Here is a 14341-nt window from a genome sequence, read left to right as displayed (position 1 = left end):
CTGCAGTGTTTCCAAGAGAGGAAGGAAGGGGGCCCATTCGGGTGGGGCTTAGTTACCCCTAGAGGAACTGGACAGCCCTGCAAGATGGTGAGGGGCGGGGGTAGGCCGATGTGAAGACATATGATTATAGTTGGCTGAGGCCATGACGAGGTGGCGGTGGTGGTGGGGGCCCTCGGAGGCTCCGGAGCTGAAAGAAGGACCCAGGAGCCTTCCTAAGGATTAGGGAGGGCTTCTAAAGTTAAGGTTTTATGGCAAGCCAGTACTTCATCGGGTGGAGCCAACGGTATTTATTTTATTGGTCACTGAAAAGCGCTGAGTCAGTTACTTAAGGGTAAATCAGTCACTGCCCTTGAAAGCCCTGTCTCCCCAGCCCCTCGCAGAATCCAGAGGACAGGTCTGCTCTACTCTGTTGGAGGGGCCAGAGTTCTCTCCCACAACCATGGTCCAAATCCTGGTTCTGAGGGCCTCCGACCTCAACAAGGGACCCAGTGTGAGCTGTGGTCACTCAACACAAAAAGCACAAAGTCCTGCCACCCACGCCTTCACCTGGGGGAGCCAGGCCTCCCCTCAGCCCCTCACACCTGGGGTCCCTTCTGTTTCTCCCCAAAGAAAGGCAGTCCTGTGCCCCCCAAGTATGGGCCAGCCCCTGAGGCTGTCCACCTCCCTTCCCAGAATCAGGCTCACAAACCAGTAAAGGAGGTACCACTGGATGCTTCCACGTCCCAACCCCTTCCTTCAGCTCAGCTTTGGGCCACAGGCTCACTGAAGCATCATCATCATTGTTATTACTGCTCTTCCTGTTCTTAGGCTATTATTTGTAATCCAAAGACTTTTAGGCAGTTTACAATAAAAGTATACACATATAGAGTACTTATATTTTAAATATACATATAACTAAAATCAGTAAGTTATGTAATAAAAAAAGATGAGAGAGGATCATTTTGTCAGAAAGTAGAGGTTGAGGAGAACTACTGTTTCCAAATTCAAAACTGACCCTTGAGCCTTGGGACTGCCCAGCTCTTCTGGAAAACCAGGTGGGCTGCAAACCTGTTTGTCAGGCAGGACCCACTGTCCCTGGATGTGAGTGCGGCAGGGATGGGCTCTGTCGCTGTCTCTGAATCCCACCTGAGCGCTGCTCTCTGGGCCCATCAAGCTCCAGAGCCAGAGTGAGCCTGGCTCCGGGGCTCAGAAGGAAGGCTCCGGCTCTGGGTCCCGACCTCCCCTCCTCCCTCTGGGCACCTGCCCAGCAACAGGGTCAGGGCAGCAGGGTGAGGCCTTCCTGCTGCTGCCGCCCACCAGGTCCATCTGCCTTATTCTACAACCGGCATGGCTTCAAGGCTCCTGGCTCCTCATCTGCATTTGCTCAGAGCCCAGATATCCAGCTCTGCCTGCCCCGGCTCTGGGGTAAGTCAGAGCAAGAGCAGAAGAAATAGGCTGTACACTGACTCTCCTCCTCAGGCCAGGGCTTACGATTCTCCTTCATGCCTGGCCCAAGCAGTGCACACGGGACCCCACCTCTGTGCCCACACGCAGGATGCCGGGCTCTCCCCAGTTTGGCCAGTCCCGAGCATTTGGTTCAGAGATGCTTAGGAAAAAGAAGGAAGGAATGTGGAAGAAAGGAGAGCTGCTCACAGAAGGAGGGCAGGGGAGGGAGGAGCATCCATAGACTCTGAAGCTTGGCCCGGCCGGCACCCCTCCTCTTGCCCCCTGCCCCCGGCAGACTCACCCTCATCACAGTTGCTTCCGGTAAAGCCAGGGCAGCACCTCCACTCCAGCGCCGTCACTGTGCGGTAGGACACTCTGTACGTGGGTCTGATCAGAGTCCTGTAACTAACACAAGGGCAGAGTCAGGACAGTGTGAGCACCTACCCGCCCACCCCAGATCCCACTCCTGCTGAAACCACCCAGCCTAGGGCTCTGGGAGCCCCCCAGGCAGTAGAGCCCATCATCCTAGCTCTGTGCTCACAGGCTATGCGGCCCTGGGTGAGTGACCACCCCTCTCTGTGTCGGGTGCATTGTAAAGTCCCTTCCAGCTCTGCCTTCCCACAAATCTCCAAGGGTGGCCCCCTAGGGTGGGGAAATGACTGCTACGGACTGAATTGTGTCTCCCAGAAATCATATGTTGAAGCCCTAACCCCCACAATGTGACTGTACTTAAGCATAAGGCTCTGAAGAGGTAATTAGGTTAAATGAGGTCAGAGGGGTGGGCCCATAATCCAATAAGATTGGTGGCCCTTTAAGAAGAGGAGGACAGACAGAGATCTCTCTCTGTGTACATGTACACACTGAACAAAGGCCATGTGAGGACACAGAGAGGTGGCTGGCTGAGAAAATAAATTTCTGTGTTGCAGCCATCTGGTCCATGATATTTTGTTAAGGCAGCCCAAGATAATGAATAAGGAAAAGAAAAATACCATTAGAACCTGTACAACTTCCAACCACCCACAAGTCACTTAACTCCAACCTTTTTCGCAATCATTATTTCTTTTGGTTGATTCATCCAATGAATATATATATGTATTTTTTTTGGCTGCACCCCGTGGCATGTGGGACTTTAGTTCCCCAACCAGGGACTGAACCCCTGCCCCCTGTGGTAGAAGCATGGAGTCTTAACCACTGGACTGCCAGGGAAGTCCCCAATGAATATTTATTGAGCATCAACTACAGGCAATACTGTGGTCACAGATTAACAAAATGGAGTCCCATCCTTGAGAAAATCCCAGCCTGATAGATGAGAGAGAGACACTCCAGTGAATACTTGCAATTCAGTAGTGGGGCCCTTGCAGCAACGAAATGCTCCTGCAAACTGCTGTGGGATTCCATGGTAAATTTTCACTCAATTTTGAAATTTTTCTTGAAAATAAGTTTGATACTATTTTGTAAAACTCCAAGAATAGTGAATATAAAGTATATGACCAAACCACACTGAGATATCACCTAACGCCTGTTAGAATGGCTATTATCAAAAAGACAAGAAATAAGTGTTGGTGAGGATATGGAGAAAAGGGAACCTTCATGCACTGTTGATGGGAATGTAAATTGGAAACCACGGAAAACAGTACGGTAGTTGCTAAAAAAGTTAGAAATAGAACTACCGTAACATCCACTTCTGGGTGTTTATCCAAAGGAAATGAAAACACTAACTCAAAAAGATATCTGAACCCCCATGTGCACTGCAGCATTATTTGCAATAGCCAAGATATGGAAGCAACCAAAGTATCCATCAATGGGTGAGTGGATAAAGAAAATGTGGCACATGCACACACACACACACACACACACTAGAATATTATTCAGCATAAAAAAGAATGAAATCTTGCCATTTTTGACAACATGGAAAGACCTTGGACAAATACTGTATGATCTCCCTTATAGGTGGACTCTAAAAACAAAAAAATGAAACCAAACCAAGCTCATAGATACAGAGAACAGACTGGTGGTTGCCAGAAGCTGGGGGACGGTGGATAGGGAGCAGTGCAAAATGGGTGAAGCTGATCAAAAGGCACAAACTTCCAGTTATAATAAGTCATGGGATGTAATGTACAGCATGACAACTATAGTTAATAATACTGTATTGCATATTTGAAAATCGCTGAGAGTAGATCTTAAAAGTTCTCATTACAAGAAAAAATATTTTTATAACTACTTGTGGTGACAGATGTTAACTAGACTTATTTGTGGTGATCATTTCACAACATACACAAATATCGAATCACTATGTTGCACACATGAAACTAATTCAATGTTATCTATCACTTACACCTCAGTGAACACACACACACAAACACAAAAACATATGACTGATTTTCATGAGGGGCAAAAATTCGGCTTTATTGTTCGATTTACACGCATCATTATAACTTGGCTGCTTGATAAAGTCTGCACAACTTCCTCTTGAAAGCAAAACTGCATGACTTCACAGAATTTGCATCTGCTGACACCAAGCAACTTAATCGTGAATGGGAAAATTATGAATTAATTGGTGGCAGCAGGCGTGACGTTTTGAGATGCACTGTTGACAGGAAAATACATAAGTCAGGTTTTGAATTTCAGAAATACTGCACTAAATCTGAAGAATCCTGCTACACTAATTTTTCTTTCAAAAAAAAAAAATCCTCTCACTCATGTTTCGTAAACATTCCGGCAAACCAGCTTCCCCTCTGGAGCTCTAAGTGGGAAGGCGGGGGGCGGGGTGGGGGCGGGCCAGGGGCTGGCAGTGCACAGCCAGGGGCTGGAACTTTCAAGTGAGGAGACAGAGGTCTGCACGGAGAAGTGCCCAAGAGCAAATGCAGGCCTTTGGACTCTCAGATCCACGGCAGGAAGCAGCTGGCATAGGCCACTGTGGAGGGGGTGGGAGGGTGGCAGAGGACCAGTCATTGTCACCACTAGTTATAGAAGGAGCCTGGTGGGACATAAGTGGGTAGGCGAGACTGGGTCCAAGGAGTCCAAATAGACTGTCTGTATGACAAACACACACTCACACGATTTCTCACTCACATGTACACTCACATGCTCACACGCACACACACACACACGCTCACACCCTCTTCCTGCTGCAAATTTCCCAGCCAGGAACTGGCCCAGCTGGGAAAGGGAAGACGCTTTAATTTCAATTTAAAACATCAGTTTTAAAACTAATTCTTGAAAGAAGATTGTTGCTCTGGCTGAGAGGGACCAGAAAAGCTATGGAATCCCTCCCATAACCACTGCACCATGGAGGAGATGGAGCCCCGGGCTGTGGGGTCATAAGCTGAGAGTTTAGGGCCCTGCCCCTGATTCACCATGTGAACTGCACACGTTCCTTAACCTCCCTGAGCCCGTTTCCGGGTCTGCACGCTGAGGACTGGGATGCTGGCTATGAGGCTCCCTGGGAGAGCACGTGTGAGAGCGGAAAGGGATGTGTAGCTGCTGGGCTTGCGAAACACAGATCTGACCCCTTTCTTCCTGGCCAGCACCTTTCACCTGTCCCCACTGTGGTCAGGAGAGAGTCTGAGCTGTTTAGCCACGGGGCCCAGCCCTTCTCCAGCTGCCACAGCTGCCCTCAGGCCCCCTGTGCCATAGGCTGCCCCTCGGCCTGCAGCCCATGAGCCCTCCAAAGGCGCCAGGCACTCCTCACTTCGTGCCCTGAGGGATGATGGTGATAAAATAATAATAGCTATAGTAAGAGCTTTGCATACTTACCACATATCAGGCACAGTTCTGAGTGCTTTACGTTTGCTGACTCATAACAACCCTGACAGGTGGATGCTATTACTATTCCTAATTTACAGATGAGGAAACCGAGGCACCGAGAGCTTCAGTAACTTTATCAAGGTCACACTGCTAGAAGATGGTGGAACTTGGTTCCAAACCCAGGCAGAATTAGCAGAACCTAGCAATACTAATTTGTGTTCGTTCAGTACAGGGGAACATTGTTCCTCCCTGCATCTGCACAAGGGACTGATCTCAGGCCCCTGAACCAGAGGGAGAGCTCATACCCCAGAGAAGGTCTCTTTCTGCCCCCTCCTTCTGAGGGCCACGGGCTGGCCTGTCCCACTGCGGGACCAGAAGCATCCTGGTGGCCTGCGAAGTCCAGGAGCAGGGCGAGCCAGTAGGTGGCGCTGCTTCCCCAGCCCAGCAGGCCAGGGCTCAGACCCTCAGATCTCCCCTGAATGCCCAGGGCAGGTGCAAGTGTTCATGGGCTGTCCCCATCGTTTCACCCTCCATGAAGAACTCCCAGCCCTTCCCCTGGGCTCCAGTCTGCAAACTCACTGATCTTTCTAAAATGAAGATCCGCTTTTGTGACTGCCCACACTCTTTAGGTCAGCAAATAAGGCCCTGCCTACCTTTCTCCCCTCCACTCCTCCCACCACAGCACAAACAAGCAGCTCTTCCTGCCTCTGGGCCTTTGCACATACATGCAGGCTCCTCTGCCCACTCACCCTCCTTCTTTACTCTGCTGAGAAAAATCCCCAAGAGCCTTCAGGTTGTGACTCCACATCCCCTTCTCTGTGAAGCACCCCCAGCCCCAGCCAGAGCTGACAGGCTCCCTCCTCAGTACCCCCAACACCCTGTACACAGCTTGGTTTTACGTGTGGGGTGCCTGCCATGTGCCGGGCACTGGGAATACAAGAATGAAGGAGGCAGCACGAGCTCCACTCTGCCAGAGCTGGTGGCACTAATCCTGTATCACACATATGAATATGTGGCCATGCGTGGTGGTCAGTGCCAGGGAGGAAAGCGCTGAGTTCACGCCTCACATTGTAATGGATTTGTTTTCTCTTTTTAAATTAAAATATAATTTACATGCAGTAAAACACAGATGGTCCCCAACTTATGATGGTTTGACTTACAATTTTTTGGATTTCACGATGGTGCGAAAGTGATACGCATTCAGTAGAGACCATACTTGGAATTTTGAATTTTGATCTTTTCCCCAGGCTAGCCATATGGGGTATGGTACTCTCTGGTGATGATGGGAAGCTCCCAGTCAGCCCTGCGATCACAAGCGTAAACAACCAATACTCAACAGGGTACTGTGTTGCCAGCATTTTTTTTCGATACTGTGTTTCACGTTTTCCCGTCCCATCGTATCTACAAAATGCCCATCTGTGTCTCCTGCTTCTGGTGAGAAGAAGAAGAGGAGGGCAATTACTCTTGAGATGAAACTCAAGATAACTACCCAGCATGAAGGCGGTAAGCCAGGAACAGCCGTCACAGGTGAGTTAGGACTTTGGCAATCGATGATCTTGACCATCTTAAAGGATAAGAAGCAAATGAGTGATGCAGTGAAATCATCAGCATTGGTTAAATTCACTGTCATCATGAAGAAAAGGGCTGGGCTGACGGATGACATGGAAAAAAAAATTGTCTGGGAATTTCCTGGTGGTCCAGTGATTAGGACTCTGTGCTTTCACTGCTGAGGGCGCGGGTTCAGTCCCTTGTGGGGGGACTAAGATCCCGCAAGCTGCAACGTGCAGCCAAATAAATAAATAAATAAGAAAAAAAGAAAAAAAAAACTTGTCACGTGGATGGAAGACCAGGTACAGAAGTTCATAGCCTACTGACCAGCCAGGCTAAGGCAAGAAGTCTTTCCATACACTAAAAAAGTGTGTCGATGATTCTACAAATAACGCAAATGTTTATACCAAGTTATGGCCGGTTCCAATGCTTCAAAAGGCAGCATAGTTTTCATAATGTGAAAGTCAGTGGTGAGGCAGCAAGTGCCAATATTGAAGGTGCCAAAGTTTTTAAGGAAGAGCTGCAGAGGATAATTGTGGATGAGAAATATTTGCCAGAACAAATATTGAATGTCAATGAAATGAGCTTGTTCTGGAAGTGTATGCCAGAGCATACATACATTCATCAAGAGTCCAAGACAATGCCAGGATTCAAGGCATTCGAACATTGTGTAAGGCTGCTTTGGGGTAGAAATGTTGCAGGGTTCGAATTAAAGTTTTTCCTAACCTACCACTCGGAGATCCCTAGAGTATTCAAATATGTGAGTGAGCATTCATTTCCCGTTTGTTATCACCATCACAAGAAAGCCTGGATGACATAAGCATTGTTTGAAGCCTGGCTTTTGAAGTGTTTTATCCCTCAGACAGGAGAATATTGAAGACAAAACAACATCCCATTCAAGAGTCTGCTGATCTTAGACAACACTCCAGGGCATCCACAGCATACCAGCGACATGCATCCTGATGTCAAGGTTGTGCAGTTGCCACCGGACACAACTGCACTCATTCAACCCATGGACCAAAGCACCACAGCTACGTTCAAAGCACACTCTTTACACCAACTGTCTGTGCAGGCTGTTGAAGAGATGGGATCTGGCCGAACACTCTGAGAGTTTTGGAAAGCTTTTAGCATTCAAAATGCTACCCAGACCATCGCTGCCTCATGGGAAGGAGTCACATGGCAATGCATGAACAGCATTTAGAAGAAAGTTTTAAAGACATGCGTGAACACGTTCAAAGGCTTTAACTAAGATTCTGCTGTGGATGAAATAGTCCCAAGACATTAGTGCTTGGGAAACAGCTAGAATTGGACATTGATGAAGAGGATGTTCATGAGATTGTTGGTATTGAAGCTGAAGAACTTTCCACTGAGGAGCTGATCGAACTGGAGGAAGAAAGAAGGAAGGAAAGAGGAAGAAGTTATGCCTGAGGCACCAGGAAAGTTCACAGTAAAGAAACTGGCAGAGACGTTTGCTGCTATCAGCAGTGGGTGTAAGGATGTTAGAAGAAATGGACGTCAATTATGAGACATTAGCAAGAGCTGACAGGCAGATACAGGATGTTCTTGCTTGCTCTAGAGAAATATAAAATGGAAAGAAGAAACAAACCGGACAGTCCAAACTTGATATCTCCCCAAAGAACACTATGCCTGCTAAACCATCAACAAGTGCCGATGCCCCAGTGCCTTCTCCCAGCTATTCTCCAGCCTTATCAGAAGAGAGAGAGATTGATGACCTTGTTGCTGTAGCATCCCCATCATCCAGCAATTAATCTTAGTTCAATGCTTCAAACATTCTTCAGGCCCAACGTGCCTTCAGCTGTGTATGATAACGGTGGGTACCCTTCCATTCTGTTATTCACTTTTAGTACAGTATTCAATAAATTACATGAGATGGCCAACACTTTACTATTAAACAGGGTTTGTATTAGATGAGTTTGCCCAACTCTAGGCTAATGGAAGTGTTCTCAGCATGTTTAAGGCAGGCTAGGCTAAGCTACAATGTTCAGTAGGTGTATTTAATGCATTTTCGACTTGCAATGGGTTTATTGCAAATGTAACCCCATTGTTAAGTCGAGGAAGATCTGTAGATAAATCTAGTGTTTAGCTCAATGAACTCTTACCTATTCAATATGTTTACACCAACATTCCCATTGCTCCAAAGTCCTTTTGTGCCCCTTCCAAATTGATTACCCAGCCCCCAGACATAACCATTCTTCTGACTTCTCTCGCCAGATACCAGTTTTGCCTGTTCTGGAATTTTATATAAATGGAATCTTACAGCATGCACTCATTTGTGTCTGCCTTCTTTCACTCACCCATCATGTCTGTGAGGTTCATCTATGCTGTTAAGTGTAGCACTCCTTTGTTTCTTTTTATTGCTAAATAATATTCCATTATGCATATATACCACAATGTGTCTATTCTCCTGTTCATGGACATTTGGATTATTACCAGTTTTGAGCTTTGATGAATAAAGACGCTATGAGTGTTTTCGTACAAGTCTTCATGGACACTTTTTCACTTCTCTAGGGTATATACCTAGAAATAAAATTGATGGGCCATAGGATGATTATATGTTTAACTTTAGTAGATGCTACAAACACTTGTCCCAAACCTATCTGGATGAACCAAGTTCACATGCCCAGCAGCAGTGTATGAGTTCCAGTTGCTCTATAACCTCGCCAACATTTGATACTGTCAATCATTTTCATTTTAGTCATTCTAGGGTGTATGCAGTACTCTTTTTATTATGGTTTTAACTTGCAATTCCTACTGACTAAAGTTGAACCCCTTTTCATGCTTGCCAATTAGATATCTCCTCTTGTGAAGTGCCTGTTCAAGTCTTTTGCCCACTTTTAAATTGGGTTTTGGGTCTTTCTTGTTGATTTGTAAGATATATGAGAGACCTTTGTCAGATATATGTATTGTGAATGTTTTCTCTCAATATGTGGCTTGCCTTTTCATTTTCTTAAAGGTGTATTTTTTATTAACTTGGAAGTATTTTTGATACCAGTTTTTTAAAAAAATATTTATTTATGTATGTATGTATATATTTATTTATTTTCACCAGGTCTTAGTTGCAGCAGGCAGGTTTCTTAGCTGTGGTATGCAAACTCTTAGTTGCAGCATGCATGTGGGATCTAGTTCCCTGACCAGAGATTGAACCCGGGCCCCCTGCATTGGGATTGTGGAGTCTTATCCACTGCGCCACCAGGGAAGTCCCTTAAAGGTGTATTTTTAATGATCAGGTTGTAAATTTTGATCAAGTTCAATTTATCATTTTTAAAATTTTACTGTCTGCTGGGTAGGAGTCAAGGTTCATTGTTTTCCATTTGGATATCCACTTGCTACAGCACAATTTATTGAAAAGACCTTCTTTTGGCCTAAATTTTCCCACTAAAATTAAATTATTTAGTGCCTTGTTGAAAATCAAATGATTGTTTAAATATGAGTATTTCTTGACTCTCTGTTCTGTTCCATTGATCTGTTTGTCCATCCTAGCACCAAAACCACACTGTCTTAATTAATATAGCTTAATAGTAAGTCTTGAAATACAGCAATGTAAGTCCTCCAATCTTGTTCTCCTTTAAGGTTGTCTTGGACACCTAGGTCCTTTGCATTCTCATTGACTTTTTAAATTGGCTTATCAATTTCTGCAAAAAAAAAAAGCCCACTATAATTTTGATAAGGTTATATGGAATCTATAGATCAATTTGTAGAGAATTGACATCTTAATAATCTGAGTCTTCTTATCCATACATATGGTATAACTTTCCATTTATTTAAGTCTTCTTTAATTTTTCTCATCAGTGTGCCATCTTTTGTTAAATTTACCCCTAGGTATTTGTATTAGTTTGCTCAGGCTGCCATATCAAAATATCGTAGTCTGGGTGGTTTAAAACATCCTCACCAACACTTGATCCCAATACAACTCTGCCCATCTGTGAGCCGTTGAACAAGTCCTGCCTCTCTGAACCCCCTGTGAAGTCTGGGCTGAGATGCAAAAACATACAGATCCCTTGCTACCCTGAAATTCTCCAGATACAATGCGGAGTCTCCCATCTGGTGTCTCACTAGCCCTGGTTGTTGGGTTTTTTTTCCAAGACAGACCAATTCTAGGGACTTCTGATCTCTGTGTATTTGTTCCCTCTGTAGGGCAGATCCTGGGACTTCCCTCGCTGTCACTCGGCAAATTCAGGGACATATATTCTCCAGGGGGTTGTTATTCACTCAACAAATATCCATGGACCCCACCCCTCTCTGGCGCCTCACATCGACGAGTCCGTGGAGATCGCTCACCAAGTAGATCCTACCTGCCCACTGCTCTCCCCCACCCTGCCCTAGTCCAGCCTCCCTCATCACCCTCCCAGACAGCAGCAATGGCCCCTGACTGGTGCCCAAGCTTCCAGCCTATACACAGAAGCTGGCTCCAGTGATGTTTTCAAAGCACAAATCTCCTCCATGCACCCTTCCTGGCTTCTCTTCAATCTTAGGACAAAAACCAAATCCTTAGTATGACCACGTAGACTTCTAACCACTGTCTACCTTGGCTGCCCCGCTGCTTGCCGCCCCGCCTCCAGGCTACTCAGAACTCCAGAAGCAATCGGCTTTTGAGTTTCTGAACCCCCAGAGCTCCTTCCTATATCAGGGCTTGTCATCCACTGTTCCCTCTGCCCAAGATGTCCACTAACTCCAATGCAGCCTCTAGTGTCGCCTCCTGTGAGAAGCCCTCTTTGATCAGCCCACCCATCAGTTCCACCCACCCCACTGCAGGCTGAGCCCCTTCGATTTACACTGTCATAGAACCCTGACTTCTAAACACTTATCAGCCTTACAAGTATATAAGGGTGATCGCACCTGTGCGATCATTTGTCTGATGTCTGTCTCCTCCACTAACCCCAGGCCTAGTTCAGGGTTTGGCACATCATACATGCTCAATAAAGACTGGTGGAATGAATAAAACAATCGCTGAATCATTTGTACCAGATGGAGTCCCAGGCCAGGAACTGTAATGCTAACCAAGATGGGGTGGCTCCCTGGAGGAGCTCAGGATGGCATCCATGGAAACTGATGGATGCAGGGAGAGGGAGCAGGACATGGCCACTTCCATCCACCAGGAGTGGCCAGCAAAGACTTCCCACATGAAGTGACACTTGAGGGAGCTCTGCTGAGCTAAAAAGGTGAGGAGGCAACCAGCACCAGGAGAGCCAGGAAATGTGGGTGAAGTTTGGTGCATTTGGGGGGCAGAGTGCTTGGACAGGCAGACAGGGCATTCGGGGCAGCTGTGAAAGCCTGTAGTGCAGGCAAGGAGTCTGGACTGCGTCCGTGGAGACTGGCTATGCTCTCCAGGCATCCAGGGATGCTCCTGATCAGTAACATATTTCTGAGCCTGCAGGAGATTCTATTAATTTATACATGTATATATATGTGTATTATTTACCATCTTTGCATGTATAAAAAATCAGTAGAGCTTAATTTCTCTCTTATTTTGTAGATTAAAAAATAAACACAAGACTTGATATAGTTTTTCCACCCCTCTACAGACAGCCTTGTGTACCCACGGGGAGACCACCCTTTTCCTGGCCATGGGGAAGCCACCCAGGCACTGTGGCTCAGAGGATCATCATGATCAGATCTGCTTTCAAGAAAGACCCCACCTGTGTTGGCATGGCAGCCGGATTGGACAGGAGAGATGGGAGGTGAGGAAGTGAGTCAAGAGGCTGCTGGCCGAGAAAGAGGGGCCAGCAGGGATGAATGGCCACACGTGATGGAGGGGAAACTGAGGCCAAAGAGGGGGTCAGATTCCAGGTGATAAAGCAGCAGAGGTTTGACTGAACCAGACCTCCTGATGGGAGCCCCATGTTCTCTCCTGCTCAACAACACATCGAAGCTGCCCCCCCGACCCCTCCCAGGAGTCAGAGGAGGTCCTTGCCCTCTGCAGCGCCCCCGGGACCCTCCCAGTGAGCACAGCGGTCATGAGGTGCTCTGAGAGTCCTGGCTGCAGTCCTCCAGCCACTCAGTGACTGTCCTAGATAGGGTGCAGATGAGTCCTGTGTGTCCCCAAAGGTGGCCCTGGGTGCACAAGGTCATGTGAGAGGGAATATGAAGAAAGAGCTCCAGGAGGGGTGAGGTGCCCGTCACTGGAGGTGTGTAAGCCCAGGCCATGGCTCTCTGGCCTCCAAAGGCCATGTCCCCACAGCATCATGAGGTCCTTCAGTGGGTGCCAGGACAGGGCCATCGTCCGGGCATTGCCTGCTGGGAACGACTCTGCCAGGGCAGAGACCTCATCGGGTGGAGGCGGGGGGCCCCCCTCCCTCACTGGGCACCGCAGCTTGCAGGCCCCGGCTCCTGCCCCAGCCCCACTTCCTCAGCAGGGACCACCACGAGGAGGACCAGACTGGGAGGTACCGAGACAGACTGGAGACTCAACAGGAAACGGGAGTGGGGGTTTCAGAAAGGGAGGCAGGAGATTATTAATCTCTTGATTAATAGCAGCGGGCCGGCGGGGAGGGGGATGGGCAGTCCCACCGCAGTTCTGCGGCAGCCGGCAGGGTCCTCCAGGCTCTGGTCTCCCCACAGTCCGAGCTAGTCGTTCCCAAGTGCGGACGGAAGGGACAGAAGGCCCAGAGGGCAGTGTCCCCCCGCCCAGGCCGCCGCTCCCACTCAAGCCCAAAACCACGGTCCAGTCGGGGGGAGGTGGACACATCGTGGGCTTCTCGAACCACACAGGCTGGCCGAGGAGGGGCAGGAAAGCAGGCCACGTTTTAAGAAAGCACTAAGTCCAGGACTTCATGTGGCCTTGAGGGCCGCAGGCAACCCAACCAGAGGGGGGAGGTGGCCTGGCAGGGGGCCGTCTGGCGGAGGCAGATGAAGTTCCGGCAAACCCCTCGGCTCAGCACATCTGGAAAAGGTTGGCTCTAATGCCATCAAAGAGCTCGGAGGGGCCAGGGAGAGAGCTGAGGGCAGGAGAGCCAGGCCGAGGAAAACTTAACCCCCGAGGCCCTGGGGCTCCTCCTTCCAAATCTGTCTGGCCCTGGGGCCCACCCCCTCCAGCAGCTGACCGGGGGCTCGGGAGGGCAGGAGGGCAGCGATGAAAACATGAGACATCCGGCTGCAGTGAACCAGGCACAGCCAGGGCTATGATTTCCACCCCAGAGCAAGACGGGGGCGTTTATCCCCATTTCCCAGAAAGGAAAACTGAGGCACGGGAGGGCAGCACCCCTAGTCCTCTCCACTGGTTCTGAAGGCCCCTCACAGGGAAGTGTCCTGGTCCAGCCCCTCACTACAAGCCAGGAGAAGCCAGCAGGGAAGAGACTCCCACCCCCCTCCCCCGCCCCGGCCAGGGCCCCCTGCCTGGCTGTTCCCTCTCCCCAACCTGCACCCCTTCCCCTAGCGAAATCCCCTCATCCCCCAGATCTCAGCTCAAATGCCCCCCAGGGAGACCCCAGAACCAGGTCTTATAGCAGGGAACCCTCCTCCCCCGCATAGCTGTGAGTCTTTGATTGACCCTCCCTCCACTCGACCCCCCCAACTCTGAGAGGAAGGGGCCATGATCTTTTTGCACACTAGTGCCTGGCGCTTAAGTGCTCATTCAGTACCAAACAAACAGCTAAACAGACCA

At 48.5% G+C, this 14341-nt stretch overlaps 1 protein-coding gene across 1 annotated transcript in view; it reads right to left on the bottom strand.

Annotated features, from left to right (window-relative positions):
* The window catches only part of COL26A1 (collagen type XXVI alpha 1 chain), a gene marked incomplete at its 5' end in the record, with an annotated part of 176611 nt that overhangs the window by 99385 nt on the left and 62885 nt on the right, over positions 1-14341 (bottom strand). The window contains one exon of the mRNA XM_082645850.1: positions 1727-1830. Within this exon, the coding sequence (XP_082501976.1) occupies positions 1727-1830 (104 nt within the window). The remainder of the gene's footprint in view (positions 1-1726; positions 1831-14341) is intronic.

This window comes from Mesoplodon mirus (assembly GCF_964341445.2).
Source record: "Mesoplodon mirus genome assembly, chromosome: 15".
Taxonomy (NCBI): Eukaryota; Metazoa; Chordata; class Mammalia; order Artiodactyla; family Ziphiidae; genus Mesoplodon; species Mesoplodon mirus.
This window is presented reverse-complemented; position numbering and strand designations above follow the sequence as displayed.